This window comes from Gymnoscopelus microlampas (genome assembly GCF_963454915.1).
Source record: "Gymnoscopelus microlampas genome assembly, chromosome: 10".
Taxonomy (NCBI): Eukaryota; Metazoa; Chordata; class Actinopteri; order Myctophiformes; family Myctophidae; genus Gymnoscopelus; species Gymnoscopelus microlampas.
In genome coordinates this window covers 52,227,208-52,244,116 of record NC_139947.1, presented here as the reverse complement: position 1 = coordinate 52,244,116, position 16,909 = coordinate 52,227,208, and the positions used below count along the sequence as shown (strand labels likewise).

Genomic DNA, 16,909 nt, shown 5'->3' with positions numbered 1-16,909 from the left:
AGTTTTGATGCAGCAACAACTGAATATTCCAGCCACTCACGTTCATTAAACCAGCTTCTGCTAAACGAGCGTGTTTTTTTGTATATGATCCGAGTTGGGTGGGATTGTAGCCGCACCTGGGCTGGCTTACTCTGTCCCTAGATCAACCGGCGGAGACCCATCAGGACATGGGTGTGGTGGCCTCACCGCGGCCGAGGTCCAGGGCTCTTCCGCGGAGACGGCAGATCTTCGGTCTCTTAGTCAGGGTCTGTGTTATAGTCATCGCTACTGGGGCTACGTGCCTCCGCACGGGTAGTCACAGTGTGTTCTTTATTTTCACTACCAAACCACTTTCTGATGTCCATTCTACAAGCTATGGCACATGATAACGCTAGGAACGGAGCAAACTTTGTTTTGTTTTGATTTGTTTTGTGCCCTTTTCCACTTCCCTCGCGGGAACAGGAAGAGTTTAGGGTCAAATCACTAAACAGCTGCTCTGTCCATGGTGCTGAAATAACAGCGCTACTGCGCTCGGTGCGTTCTGCGTTGGGTCGGCAGGTGATTGTAAATTAGACTCACTGGAGCAAGCTTCAGATAATTATATTATAGAGGCCCTATAGGGGGAAATTCTGTGTTTCAATACTGTTATTGTAATCTCTATGATAGTTATAATATTCAGCCATTATTTTTGTTATTTTCATAAACTTTATAGAACATAAACTGAGGGGGTACAATTTGCAACTGAATGGATGAGGGACAGACAGCCAGGACGCTACATGTTAAATCCTGGCCCCAGATTATCGTATAAAGCCCCAGTGGTAGGCTACCATGCGTTTGTAAGGCTACTTTCACAATGTATGTTAAACTGTGCTGTTATATTGTTGTTGTTGGCTTTTAATTCATTAATTAAAAGTTTGATTACATATCGGTGCTCCTGTACTGGTGCACATGACCGACGAGTTGCTGTGCTGATGCTAACTCTTCTGTCCTCCTTCTGTCTGTGTGTAAAGAGGTTTCATCTGAACATGAGGAGAAGAGGAGCCCCAGTCTGGTCCAGGAGGAACTAGCGTTTAACATTTTCCGGGAAATAGCTAATTTTAATTCCCGGGAATTTTCAGACCTTTTCCCGGGCTTCCCGGGAATTCCCGTTAAAGGGTAAAAAAAAAAAAAAGTGCCCACTAAAATGCATTTATATGTAGATACTTAAATAGCCAATTTTACACCGAGGTGCCCAAATGTCCCTATTGTGTCCACCTATGAACTTGCACTAATAATGACTTAATTTGATTTTTTTAAATCAGATAAATATAATATATAAATATAATAGCCTATAGTGCCCTGCCCTGGCGGAGATCTGCCCTGTTGCGCAGCGGGTGAAGACAATTAACTTAACGAGGAGCTGCGCTCAAAACGCACTCAAACAATGTCAAACTCTAGCTGCTGAAATAAACGTTCCATTTGTATCATTATTGACAAGAGAATTTGCAAAAGGAATATGTATTTATTGTCCATCAGAGCGCCGGTGAGGTCACAGCTTTTCTCTACTTTTGTAGGATATTGATTTGATATCCTAAACTTGTCATTTGTTTGCAGTTATTCATTTATATTAGGCTACTTGCTGGATATTATAAGACTCCATTTTGGGATGTTGGCTGTATGTTGTCTATTAATCTATATTTTGTTGTTGATCAAATGTGGGGTTTTGTAGTGTGATTTTGATGTGCACATGCATGCGCTGCCAGCACTGACAATCAATGAGACAGACAGCTGTTGTGCAGTTCACTTGTTCTAATGGGTAATTCTAGTAAAATGGTAGTTTGAACGTTCTAAAATGCAAGTGTAGGTAGGGTAGGCTACATTAATGATGATTTAAAAAATCGGACCACATCGGTCTAATACTCTCTCTCTCTCTCTCTCTCTCTCTCTCTCTCTCTCTCTCTCCCTCCCTCCCTCTCTCTCTCTCTCTCTCTCTCTCTCTCTCTCTCTCTCTCTCTCTCTCTCTCTCTCTCTCTCTCTCTCTCTCTCTCTCTCTCTCTCGCGCACACGCTCTCTCTTGCTCTCTCTCTCTCCAGCTCTCCGGTCTGTCTCTCTCTCTCTCTATCAAAAGCATTGCTTGGCTTGTGCGCATTTTAAGCTGGAATATAGGCTCGATCAAACCTACCTACTGTTTATGCAGCGTTTCACTTGATGATGTTGAATCTGAACTAGTCAACTGGTGTCTACCATATTGACAGCAGAGGAAACAGTGAAATCAGCGTGCGTACTGCGCAGGGCAGGCATGGGGCATCACGGCCACTTGTGTTTTATTTTGTTCATTACTGTTACATTCATTCAGTGCGTCCCATATTGGTTCACAACGGGACGATGGGACCCTGCCCTGGTCGGCAATGCGGCAAGTAACTTGCCTAATTATAATAGTAATAATTCCTCCACGCTGTAGATAGGGCTTTCTACTAATTAGTACTCATTTAAAAAAAAAAAAAAAAAAAACGGGAAGCCCGGGAACCGAAGTGAATTCCCGGGATGGTAAAAAAAACGAATTCCCGGCATTCCCGCATCCCAGGAATCCCGGTGTTAAACACTAGGAGGAACCACAACCTCCACAGATTAAACAGGAACAGGAAGAGGCTGATGTGTCAACATGGAGATTACTACATGGGCAGACCAGGTTTGATTTCATCATGTGTCTCGCTAGCCAATCACAGCACGTCCTGCAAAGCTTAGCCTATGGGCGTGTTTTCCACAGCATGACGTCACAGCGAAAGACACATTTTCACGACGGAAAGAAAAGCTTTCACCACGGATGGGTCCTAAACCCTCTTATAGGAGCGGTTGCACTGCTCAAAAAGAAAAATCACTTCATCAGTGATGTTGCTAGGTCTCCCTGTCTCTCCAGCTCTTTAGTTACATTACATTACAGTCACTTAGCAGACACTTTTATCCAAAGCGACTTTAATAAACACAAAACACATTTCTATCCAATCAGGAGAGAGTACCCATTTATCAGTTTCATTTTCATAGTTTGTTCCAGTTACGATTTTGTGTCTGCTCATTTATTTGTGTCATCACTTGCAATTTCATGTGACTGACTTCTCTATCCTGATTGGATAAAGTTGGTATCCCGACCTGAATATGCACCTGCTGTTTAATAATGAGCTGGAGAGACATGGAGACTCCTGTTACTGAACAAACACTCTATAGCAATGAAGCCAGGCTTCCAGCATGGACCCGTTTTGTTATTGGCATTATTACGGGGCCAGGCTTCCAGCATGGACCCGTTTTGTTATTGGCATTATTCCATTTCTTCTTCTGCCGTTTTTGCCAGTTCTGGCTGAACCGTGCATACGCTTTTTATGAAACTCGGCCATATGATAGATGGTCATGAAAAACTTTCAAAAAATAAATCTCACAATTTTCGTCAAAAGGTGGCGCTATAGCACTCAGTTGAAAATGCCAACTTTGAACAGGTACAACTCATGCCCTGTTTGACTTACAGCCATGAAACTTCAATACACATACAGTATGCGTCTCCTCATGATGAACAACTTTCACACTCTGACTTTTGACCTCTGACCTTTAGATCTCCCACCATTTTGAATTACATGAAAAGCTGTTAAAATCGATCTCCTCCTGGGATTTTTGAGCAATCTGCACGAAACGTTTTACACATGAACTTTGGACCTATGTCGACCAAACGGTGCAAGCGGATTTTTTCTAAGTGAAAAAATGAAGCTTTAATGAGCCAATGAATATTGCAGTTTTATGACAATTATTCATCTGCCCCTAACACATACATGCAGACTCACATTTCTTTGAAAATTTGCAGTAATGTACAGGGTCATTCCAAATATCACTGAAACCAATCTTACTCCAATTGGTCAAAGGGGGGCGCTATAGCAATTTTTTGAAAATGCAAACTTTAAACAGGCAAAAGTCATGCCTCGTTTGGCCAACAGCCATTAAACCTGCTTACACATGTGCCTTGACTCATGAGGAACACATGTATCACTTTTACCAGTAAGCTCCGCTCTTAGATTGTCCGCAATTTTGAGCAGTTTGAAAAACACTTAAACCCAGGATTTTTCAGCTATTTGCGTCAAATGGTATCATCTGTCTGACCTCCGTTTTCACTAGATCAGGTCTGTTGGTCCAATGGCTTCCCGCTTAAGTGAATGTCTCACAACATCAAGGTGGCCGGTTCAAGCCTCACTTGGTGCAGACTTCATTTAAAGTGCATTGCAAACAACAAGACTGTATCAATGAACACATGTGCAATTGATAAAGATAACATGAAATGCTTATTTGAGAGGGTATGTTTTTGCAATGTATGACATACTTAATTCTGAAAATAGCCGATCTACAATCTCAAAACTTTTCAGATAGCAACGTGTTTCTGAGCTTGTAGATCGTCTGCTTTCACTAGTTCACTTTTATCTTCAACAGACAACCTCAGCCTGGACAAAGCTATAGCACTATAGGTAGTGTTGCAGCCTGTCAATCCGAAGGTTGAGGATTCGATTCCTGTTAATGGCAATAGGTTGAGATGTCCAATCAATCCAATCTACTTCCATCTCTCTTCAATCTATTCCCCCTCTCTCTCTCTCTCTCTCTCTCTCGGTGAGAGGTGGCATTGCAAAAAACATGACCTTAAGCTCAGTCTTCTATGGCTTATTGTGCATATTACTTATAGTTGTGTCTCTCTTTTAATGTATGATATACTTCATTTTGAAAATAGCCGATCTACAACCTCACAGCTTTTCAGATAGCAACGTTTTGTGAACTTGTAGATCGGCTACTTTCACTAGTTTTCGTTCTGAGGAGACACAAAAGACACTATCAGGGAGGCCATATATCTAGCTCAATGAGAAGAAAGGCAGTCTTGGAGTCCGTAGGTTGCTGGTTCGATCCCTGTCCACGACAATGTATTGAGGTGATCATGATTTGGTATTATTCGGATAACACATAGTGTGTCTTGAGGATAGGCTTAGGCGTTGTTTTACTGAGGTTAGGGTTAGTGAGGGTTTAAAATCCTCATGTTAATTGCATGGTCCTCTTTCTCTCAAGTTCAGTATTCTATGTTTCAATGGCTTATTGTGCATATTACTTATCATTGCTTCTTTCTTTTTTTCTCTCTTCATTACCTGGCCCCGTATTATCCGTTACCCGTGTTATCCGTTACCCGTATATATATATTGCAGCTATATTTATTTAAGTTATTATTCATTCCAGACCAGCGTGTGGAGTCCAGTCTGCAGGTGAAAATGAGTTCTCCAGCCAGGACTGTTTCTATTAAACAGGAACCTGAAGACCACCTTAAACAGGAACCTGAAGACCACCTTGAACAGGAACCTGAAGATCACCTTAAACAGGAACCTGAAGACCACCTTAAACAGGAACCTGAAGACCACATGGATCTCAGTAGGTTTCAAGCTCTTTGCAATTTTCTATTTAGGCATTTAGCAGACGCTCTTTATCCAGAGCAACTTAAAGTAATCACGGTAAACACATTCATCAAATGTATAGAGACAGTGTAGTGCCTCAGTAATCTAGGGTCATAGGTAAACCAAGAACCTAGCATCAGTCTAAACAGTATAATATCACAAAATAAATAATCTGTATGTTGAAACTATACAACCTATAGGATTCCAGGTCAACAAATGAAGCTGCCATCTATCTAAATAACATGCTATCTAAATTACATTTTAACCTCTGCTTCTTTTCCATGATTTGGTTTCTGGATGCACTAGTTAGGTTTAGTCACTAGTCACTCACTCGTTTAAGACTCTCTCCTGGTGAGAAAGCTTGAATTTACCTGTTTGATTAGTTGTGAGTGGAACGCACATTGTATGCTCCGAACGCAGACACATCTGCACAAACACGAACACACACACACACACACACACACACACACACACACACACACACACACACACACACACACACACACACACACAGGCAGAATATCAAGCAGACAACAGAAGAATTTTACTGTATGTAAAAATCAAATAAAACAGGAATGATGTTTTCTGTATGTAAGGTTGCTAAGTTGTTTCTACTGGTGATTTCCACAGGCCACAGGGAGAGGTCTACAGTATCTAGAGAGATGGCCTCCAAAAGATATTCAACGTTGTCAGAGGAACAGCGAGAGATGGACGAGGGACGTGGACTGTTTGATGCAAGGATGCAACCTGTAGTGAAGTTGTACAGGATAGGTATGTAGTGTTTTATTTACTGTGGTTAAACCTGTAATAAAGTTGTACAGGATAGGTATGTGGTGTTTTATTTACTGTGGTTAAACCTGTAATAAAGTTGTACAGGACAGTGTTTTATTTACTGTGGTTTAAACCAGGAATCCACAGAATATATTTGGCCGAATAAGGCAACAAAATGCATATTCGGTTTTCGGCTGAAAGGATTTTCAGGACGAATAAATATTACATAATCTTTAGAAGAAATACACAAACAGCACAATCCGATTGTTAAAACACTGTTGAATGGAGAAGTATACAGCAGCTGCTTCTCTCAGTTAAGTCCAGCTGACATTCCTAGTCATAGAGCTATTTAACTTGAGATTTATTTTAACCAAAGAAAATCACTTACCCTACCTTTTAAAGTCCTTATTCATGTCACATCAAAGTCCTTATTATTTAAGTCATTAGTCATGTCACATCATATAAAGTCCTTATTCATGTCACATCAAAGTCCTTTCTTCTATTCCTTCATTCCAGACCAGTGTGTGGAGTCCAGTCTGCAGGTGAAGATGAGTTCTCCAGCCAGGACTGTTTCTATCAAACAGGAACCTGAAGACCACCTTAAACAGGAACCTGAAGACCACATAGATCTCAGTAAGTTTCAAGCCCTTTACAACAGTGTTGAACCAAAGTGCTGTACACTCGGTAACAAAAAAAAACTAAAATATACAATAGCAAAACAATAGACAATGCCTAGTGGAAACAGCAACTCTGTCAGAATTTTCGAACGCCAAGGAGTACAAGTGAGTTTTCAAATGTGATTTAAACACAGTCAGGGTTTGAGGCGCTCTAACATGGGGTGGAAGCTCGTTCCACAGTTTGGACGCTACGGCGGAAAATGTTCTATATCCCCGGGTCTTCAGTTTTGTTGGTGGGACCTTAAGAAGTGACTGGTCAGTAGACCTCAAGGCCCTTGTAGAGTTATTGGGAGGTAGAAGCGCCGATATGTGCAATGGTGCCAACCCATTTAAAGACTTAAAAACAACCATTAAAGTCTTCCACTGAATCCTGTAATGAACAGGGAGCCAGTATAAGGAGGTAGAATCGGATAGGTCATACTTCTGTTCCCTGTTAACAATGTGATTACATCAATCCGTGTCAGATCTTCATCAGGAAATTGAGAGCGCAATAAAAACAGCGGAGCTTTTTCGACCGATGTGTTTACTTTATTTTCCTTTGTTGAGAACTGCAACCTGGGGATGTGTGTGCACTAGCTTTTCATTCAACAGAGGAAGTACTGCATGAAAATAATGTTCAAACCTTTACCGGTCTCTCTTTGTATCTATTTCCTAGACGTCCTGCACCTCCCTATGTGTAAAGAGGAGGTTTCCCATGAAGAGGAGAGGAGCCCCAGTCTGGTCCAGGAGGAACCAGAGCCTCCACACATTAAAGAGGAGCAGGAGGAGCTTCTTCAAAGACCAGAAGAGGTTGATAGGCCAATGCTGACATTACTAGCAGTGAAAAGTGAAGGTGATGATGGTGAAAACAGAGACACAGAGCCTGTAGCCAGCACCTCAACTGAACACATGAAAACACAAGCTGATGTAGAGGACTGTGGAACATCACATCCAACTAGTGATGACCAGCTCCTCTCTTCACACTGTTCTGAATCTGACATCACTGAAGACAGTGATGAGTGGGAGCCCAGTGTAGATCAGTCACCTTTAAACACACTGAAGTCACACAAGACACATGTGGAAGGACAGAGATTGTCTTTGAGCAACAAGATGTCCCAGGACCTGAAATCATCGAAAGAAACTCACTCCATGCAGAGTCACACAGGGAAGAAAAGTTGTACAGTGTGTTGCAAAATGTTTAATCGTAAGGGAACTCTAAAGACACACATGAGGACTCATACAGGGGAAAAGCCATTTACGTGTACAGTTTGTGGCCACGGCTGTATTCAAAAGGCTCACCTAAAAAGTCACATGAGGACCCATACAGGGGAAAAGACATTCACTTGTACAATTTGTAACAAAGGCTTTCGTCTCAACAGTGATCTAAAAAGACACATGAGGACTCATACAGGAGAAAAGCCCTTTACTTGTAATGTTTGTAGCAAAGGATTTGTACAATTGAGTAATCTACAAACACACACGAGGACCCATACAGGGGAAAAGCCATTCACTTGTACAGTTTGTAACAAAGGCTTTCGTCTCAACAGTGATCTAAAAAGACACATGAGGACTCATACAGGAGAAATGCCATTTACTTGTACAGTTTGTGGCCAAGGCTGTATTCATAAGGGTGATCTAAACATACACATGAGGACTCATACAGGAGAAAAGCCATTCACTTGTAATGTTTGTAGCAAAGGATTTATAAGATTGAGTAATCTAAAAACACACATGAGAACTCATACAGGGGAAAAGCCAGAAACTTGTACAGTTTGTAACAAAGGCTTTCGTAACAACGATAATCTAAAAATACACATGAGGACTCATACAGGAGAAAAGCCATTTACTTGTTCAGTTTGTAGCAAAGGCTTTTGTGTCAACGGTAATCTAAAAAGACACATGAGGACTCATACAGGGGGGAAAAACCTTTAGCTGCAGTTTGTGACAAACGCTTTGGTCCAAATACACATAGATTCATACAAAGAGAAGCTGTTAGTTAAACAGAAACAAATGTTTTTTTTTTCAAGGGATCAATCTGAGTTGATAAATGACATCAGACAAACGTATGATCTATGATCCAGGACGTTTAATGAACAGTGATAATGCATTGTATAATTATTGTAATTGTAATGTATTACAACTATGATAATTATTATGAAACAATATCCTGGACAAAATAAAAAGTCTGTGAGTGACCTGTAATTATGAAGCTCTGTGATACTTGACCTTATCAATTATAAATGGCTTTAAAATGTGTTATGATTATTGTTATTAAGCATTAGTATTTATGGGTTCTTATAATTATACAGTGTGGGGACAACCATGCCTAACATTTCAGCTGAGTGCAGCCGCTGTCAGCGCAGACATTCACTGGTCTGGCACCGTTATTATGAAGCACCAACATCTATGTTGTAATGCACATGTTCAGTTATGATAATTAAATAACATTCTGCATTCATAACAAATTCTCTAAGCACTTCATCTTTTCAGAAACAACACCACATTGCTACCTACATGTAGGCTATACAACATACTATGATCACTACCTACATGTAGGCTATACAACATACTATGATCACTACCTACATGTAGGCTATACAACATACTATGATCACTACCTACATGTAGGCTATACAACATACTATGATCAATTACACTCAAAGGTGATGATGGGCCAATAAAAGGTTTGTTGTTGTTAACCACTTAAACACCTGTAGTATTAGAGACCTCGATTGAGTTAGCGTCTACTCCAAATCGCTTCGCCACTAATAGCAGATCTAAAAGCTCACAATGTGTCACAAACGTGAGGCATTGTTAACTTGTAGATCTGCTATTTTGGCTAATGTTTATATGGATGCTGGGGTTCAAGTGGTTAAATCAGTAAGTGTTTAACAGGCTGTGTGTTAAGGGTTAAAAATGCTATTTGTTGTGGCAGCTCAGGGGGAATGGAGGCAGGCCTGACAAAGTAAGGCCTTTGTTGATTTGTTTCTCAAATCTGATCTTTAGGACTGACTGTTCACACTGTTATTTGCAAGTGAATCAGATCAGATTTGTGTATTAAAAAATAGCCGATCTACAAGTTCACAATGTTTCGCATTGTGAACTTGTAGATCGGCTATTATCAGCAAGGGACACCGTTGTACAACAAAGTATAAATCCTGCTTCAGTGTCAGAATGTCCAGACTGAGACACATCTTTAGAAATCAGATTTGAATCACTTTTCAAACAAGAATCAATTTCCATGTGGTTTTATGCTGTTCAGACCTGATCAAATAAATATAGTTCCAATCTGGATAGGACAACAATGTGATTTGGGCTGCCAGTCTGAACAGGGCCTTTTAGTGAGCAGAGAGACCAAGGATGGAGAAAACAGAACAGCTTCATTACATTGAAGGAAGTGATGTTGTAGAAAGCTCACGTTAGATGGTTCTATGGTTCCTTGCTTTTTAAATACTTTATTTGAAAAGAAATATAGCAAAAAGCATTTCAATACAAAAATATAGTTTTATTTTTTTACTGTTTTTTTTCTCTATTTTTTTTATAGCTGACTTATGAAATGGGGCTTAACTATATATGTTTTGTAATGATAATAATAATAATAATAATGATAATAATAATAATAATAATATAAATCTGCAAAGTAACTAGCAACTAAAGGTGCCAAATATGTAGACGGGTAGATATGTTTTATAGTTATGTTTGATAATATCACAATTTAACACTTATATCACTTATTATTATATATTTTTGTCAAACTGTCTAAAAGTGAACAGGAAACATCAACATCTGTTTCTTCACATCACTTGTTCCCATTCTACAGTCATGGTTGAGTCAGACTTCAGCTGCCCTCTTGTGGTCTCAAGGTGAAACTACATCACTCACTCTGGTATCCATAACAGTCCAATATTTATACAATACTATTAATAATAACAATAATAACAACTCTATAAACGATCATGGTATCTTCAAGGAGTCAGCTCAGAGTCCAGGAATTCTTCAATTCTAATCAGCCCAGGAAGGAAACTGTTTGGAAACACATCCCACACAAAGTCTATCTAATGCACTCAAGCTTAAAAAAACTAAATGACAGAATAATGTAAAAAAAAATACTTTATGAAAGGTATTGTTTAATATCTCATGACTGTTGGGTGTAAACCTTGTATGTCCCAAACTGTTACTTTTCAGAAAATGGAAACCTGTGTTCCAATGTAGCTATATATTATATTATAGTTATTATTTAGCACAAGCTCTTGTTAATAAGGGGTTAAATTTGTTCTACTGCTATGCCACCAAAATGTGGAATACCCTTTAACCAGTCATAACAAAGTGTGAATCACTTACAGGTGAACTGCCCCCTGTAAAAAGTCAAAGCCATCACTAAATGTTTCTATGAATTGAATACAAATGACCACAATGGAAACAGCCATAGTGCTTTCTTGGGTTCAACCCTTTTAGCATTGTATTTGTATTAAACTGTACTTTATGTTTTTTTTGTTTGTTTTTTTGCAAACTGTTAATCAATAAGTATTCAATCAATCAATATTTTATAATATCAATCTCAAAATGCGTCGTGATGCCATCCGTTGTGAGCTTGTAGGGGATACAAGGTTTCTACAGAGACAAAATGTATTTAATTGTTGTAAACATTCATGTGTTGTTCTGATTCAAAAGAAAGTTTCTATCTATCCATCCTTTATTCAGTTACACATCTCCTCCACCAGGAGGCGAAAGACAACAGTGCATGGATTATTTGAGGCGCATGGTTGAAACCCGGAAGTAAATGCGTGTTGTTTATTTTCAGCGTAATGGCGAAATTATTGAACTTCCCGTTTGTAGAATCACTTCTACAAACCAAAATAGGATCCTCGTCGTAGGAACAGAGAGCTTTGCACATTATATACGTATATTACAGTAGGAAGAAGAGCGTGGATAAAATGTCTCATAAAGATAAAGGAGGTAAAATGAGTCAAATGGAGTCTGTACGGCTGAAGATAAAGGAACACATGACGTCGGTGGGAGAGGAGATATCGGGTGTTGTCAACGAGCGCCTCAGTGTGGCTGCAGAGTTCATGTGCAACCTCTTCCAGAGAGAGATAGAGACACTAGAAACTCTGCTGGAGACACAAAACAAACTGCTGGACGTGATGCTACAGCCACACATCAAACTACACAGAGCAGGTTGGTTCATGATTCATGTCAAACACATGTTAACATGTTCAACCCAGATTTGCCAAAAACAAGGGAATGAACTCTTTCTCATGCTATTCAACAAAAATGTGGAATGCCCTACCCAAAGGAGTGTAAAACCCTACTCACTTTCAAAACTGCCCTAAAGATTCACTTTCAGGAGGCTGCAATTCCAAATTGGCCCCTGTCAAAGTCTTAACCCCCCCCCCCCCCTCACCTCCTCCTAAAACTGTCTATTGTACATATTTCTTGTTTTTCATACCAGTAACCTGTAAGCTGATTGTATGGCGTTCTGCATAGTAGTTTATATTTGTATGTCTTCTTAAATGTCATCATGATTTGAGTGCGTGGGGATCTCATTTTAAATAAGCCAAGTGCTTTTATGAGCGATCCAGTTTAGAGGACCTTGTATCGTGCATTGTACTTCCATGTTCTTTTACCATGTCTTTCTAAATACATACGTTCGACACGAGCTTTAGCTAAGCTGCTAGCTCAACCACTTGATTGATTGATTGATTGAATACTTTATTAGCAGTTTAAACCAACAATAAAAGCAAAGGAAAGTACAGTTCAATACAAGGTCTGCTAAGAGGATTTTAAACCCAAGAAAGCCTATTGCTTGTTTCCATTAGGGTCTTTTGTACTCAAATAATCAAAGCATAAAATGGCAGACAAATATACAGTACTATGAAAAACTTCATATATCATATAAACAGACCAGGACCATTGCAAGTTGCTGTACTCTGTCCTCTACCCTAAGCCATTCCATCATAGCAAAATGAGCAGGGGTTAAATGAGTTGTAGATGTGAGGCCAAGAAGTAGCCTTACTAGTTTGTTTTGGGATGTCTGGAGCCTTGTTTTAAAGGCCTTTGTGGAGCTATGGTACCATGAGGTGCATGCATAGTCGAAGTGACTTTGGATGAGTGCTCCTGTTCAAGAGTCCTCAATGTATTCTTACTGACCAGTTGTTAGTTGCCATTTTATCACTGGAAAGATTTGCCTCTAAAATGGAACCCAGGTAACCCACATTGAGTTGTGGTGCTGATTCTACCTCTTCTGTCTTCCTTCTGTCTGTGTGTAAAGAGGTTTCATCTGAACATGAGGAGAAGAGGAGCCCCAGTCTGGTCCAGAGGTGTCAACATGGACATTACTACATAGGAAGACCAGGTGCAACACTCTCTCAGGTATATAAAAAAAATAAGCGTTATAAGTGCTAATCTAATAAGGCTAAGAGCCCTAAAATCAGCCCATAGAGGCTGCTAGATCGGATGGGTGTAGATTCAGTTAAAATTTCAAGATGGTTATTGGACGCATACGTATGCCTGTGCCTACTTAAATAACAGGTACCTAATTTAAGGACATTTTAATGAATGTCTGTATGAACTCTTCTGAACCGTGCATTTAAAGAAACTGCTTGTTGACACTTGAGTTGTGCTCATATTTTCTTATGTTACCGAGCCAAGTTCAGCCACCTGGTGGCGCTCTGTTCATTCAGTCAGACAGACAGACAGACAGACAGGTGGTGGCTGGTCTCACATATGATCAGAGATCTCTGCCTACTAGGACTGGACAATTAACCAAAAATATATCAAAACCAACATTTATGCTGTGTTCACTCTGTCAAATACAAAGCTACAGTCCACCATTCATTTCAATGGAAGCCAGTGTCATGAAGTTACAAAGCTACACCTGATGTTTGTAGCTGATACAAAATCTACAAAGCTACAATCCCAGTAGTAATACCTAATAGTGAAAATAGCTGATCTACAATCTCAGTTTATAGATCTGCTAATTTTCACTATAAATGTTTTTGGGGAATTATTAATCGTAATTTAAGTTTGAAATAATGCATGATATTGATTAAAAGTCATATGGCCCAGCCCTACTGCCTACTGATACATCTGGCAAAATCTAAATATGTGTGTAAACACAACACATGTTTAACCACTAGAACCCTAGCATCCATATTCTTTTTCTTTTTTTGAGACCTTTTTCATCCCATGGGGGAATTCAGTTTCAGCTTTACCCAGCTGAGTGCTGCCCACAGAGGAGGGCAGAGGGGAGCAGTTAGGGGTTAAGTGTCTTGATTAGGGACACTTCGACACAAGACCGAGCTGATGTTCCTTCCGGGGAAGGGCCGCACCGACACCTGGCCATCACCATTGATAATGCTGTGGTGACGTCAACTCAGACTGCGAGGAATCTGGGTGTGACCCTGGACGATCAACTGTCGTTCTCGGCAAACATCGCATCGGTGACACGGTCCTGCAGATTCCTCCTATACAACATCAGGAGGATTCGCCCCTTCCTCACTGAGAAGGCAGCGCAGGTGCTCATCCAGGCTCTTGTCATCTCCCGCCTGGACTACTGCAACTCCTCCTTGATGGTGCCCCGGCGTCTGCCAGCAGACTGGAGCTTGTTCAGAAGGGAGGCATACGATAATCCGACATCCCTTTTCTCCGACTATGTGGCATCCGCGTGCGGTTAGGGTTAGGGTGCGGGTTTGGTATAGGGTTAGTATTGAAAACGTCGGAGCGCTGCGCTGTCGGAGGAATGCGCTGTCGGACTAACGTATTGCACCCGTTCAGAAAGCTGCGGCTCGTCTGGTGTTCAACCGCCCCAAGTTCTCCCACACAACTATCGTTCTCCGTTCTCTACACTGGCTCCCCGTAGCGGCTCGCAAACCATTCAGCCACTGTCAGGGAACGTTCACAGAAAATAGCCAAAGTACAAGCTCAGACTGTGCCGTTCTTGTTGTGGAGTTATTTAATAAGCCATGCATTTATTAAACCTTGTACATAGCAGGGTGTTGAGTGAACCAAAACGTGAGCTTGGGAGAATTTTTAGCTGAACTGTGGTGGGAATCACTTAACACACAAACAGACAAAAACAAGAAAAACATTAATAAATGGTGATTTTTGCTAAGATAGATATGGATAGGTGGCCGTCAATCGCATGATTATATCGGCCAGATCCTACTGATCATCTATTATGATAGACAACTGTAGTGTACACAAAGATTCAAACATTTGGTTACAGTACAAGACTGTTCAATTTCCACCACAAAGTGTATTGGTGGAATGGAATGGTTGCCGCCGATATATTGTACAAATATCTTAGATAAATGAGGATAGATCTATGATTTAGGAGCATTTATTTACAGTAGAAGTTACTCTACTATGTTACAACTATCATACCTATGAAAAAGAGGTAACACTTAATGAAAGAATAAAAGAAAAAATGTGTTAAAAATATTCATTGTATCTTTTCTCCAGACGTCCTGCACCTCCCTGTGTGTAAAGAGGAGGTTTCCCCTGATGAGGAGAGGATCCCCAGTCTGGTACAGGAGCAGCCACAGCCTCCACACATTAAAGAGGAGCAGGAGGAGCTACTTCAAAGACCAGAAGAGGTTAATAGGCCAATGCTGACATTACTAGCAGTGAAAAGTGAAGGTGATGATGGTGAAGACAGAGACACAGAGCCTGTAGCCAGCACCTCAACTGAACACATGAAAACACAGGCTGATGTAGAGGACTGTGGAACATCACATCCAACTAGTGATGACCAGCTCCTCTCTTCACACTGTTCTGAATCTGACATCACTGAAGACAGTGATGAGTGGGAGCCCACTCAGCCCAGTGTAGATCAGTCACCTTTAAACACACTGAAGTCACACAAGACACAACATGTGGAAGGACAGAGATTATCTTTGAGCAACAAGATGTCCCAGGACCTGAAATCATCGAAAGAAACTCACTCCATGCAGAGTCACACAGGGAAGAAAAGATTTAGTTGTACAGTGTGTTGCAAAATGTTTAATCATAAGTATCTAAAGACGCACATGAGGACTCATACAGGGGAAATACCCTTTGCTTGTGAAGTTTGTAGCAAAGGTTTTCGTAACAACCGTGATCTAAAAAGACACATGAGTACGGTACTCATACAGGGGAAAAGCGCTTTACTTGTAATGTTTGTAACAAAGGCTTTCGTCTCAACAGTGATCTAAAAAGACACATGATGAGCCATACAGGGGAAAAGACATTCACTTGTACAGTTTGTGGCCACGGCTGTATTCAAAAGGCTAACCTAAAAAGACACATGATGATCCATACAGGGGAAAAGCCATTCATTTGTACACTTTGTAACAAAGGCTTTAGTCACAACGGTAATCTAAAAACACACATGAGGACTCATACAGGGGGGAAAAACCTTTAGCTGCAGTTTGTGACAAACGCTTTGGTCCAAATGCACATAGATTCATACGCAGAGAAGCTGTTAGTTAAACGGAAACAATTGTTTTTTTCAAAGGATCAATCTGAGTTGATAAATGACACCAAACAAACGTATGATCTATCACCATTATTTATAGCTTTTGCCTTGATTATTTAGGATTAATGAGCAGTGATAATGCATTGTATAATTATTATAATGTATTACAACTATGACAATTATTATGAATCTAGATCTTGGCCTAAATTAAAAGTCTGTGAGTGATCTTTAATTATGAAGCTGTGTGATACTTGACCTTATAAATTATAAATAAGTAGGTCGGGAGGTGGCTTATTGTCGGTATCAGCCGAGTAACACGCGGGAGTCTGTCCCTGTTTCAATGAGCTAGACCCCTGGGAGATGGATTGCTGAGGTGGAGCGCCACACCTATCCTCAGCTCCCAGTACTTACCGCACGACTTACCGCACCCAAGCCGTGCTACTCATGCGCTGAGTTGGCGGTGCCCGGGATCGAACCCATGACCTTGTGGTCTGAAGGCTTTATAATGTGTTACGATTATTGTTATTAAGCATTAGTATTTATGGGTTCTTATAATTATACAGTATTATAAGTATATTTATAAAGCATTATAGACAAAGAATCCA

At 40.4% G+C, this 16,909-nt stretch overlaps 1 protein-coding gene across 1 annotated transcript in view; it reads left to right on the top strand.

The window, feature by feature from the left end:
- The window catches only part of LOC311054298 (uncharacterized protein), a gene marked incomplete at both ends in the record, with an annotated part of 34,397 nt that extends 18,718 nt beyond the window's left edge, over nt 1-15,679 (top strand). The window contains 5 exons of the mRNA XM_084070172.1: nt 5,209-5,397; nt 6,051-6,191; nt 6,708-6,824; nt 15,311-15,375; nt 15,644-15,679. Of these exons, the coding sequence (XP_083926298.1) occupies nt 5,209-5,397; nt 6,051-6,191; nt 6,708-6,824; nt 15,311-15,375; nt 15,644-15,679 (548 nt within the window). The remainder of the gene's footprint in view (nt 1-5,208; nt 5,398-6,050; nt 6,192-6,707; nt 6,825-15,310; nt 15,376-15,643) is intronic.
- Nucleotides 15,680-16,909: the final 1,230 nt, after the last annotated feature.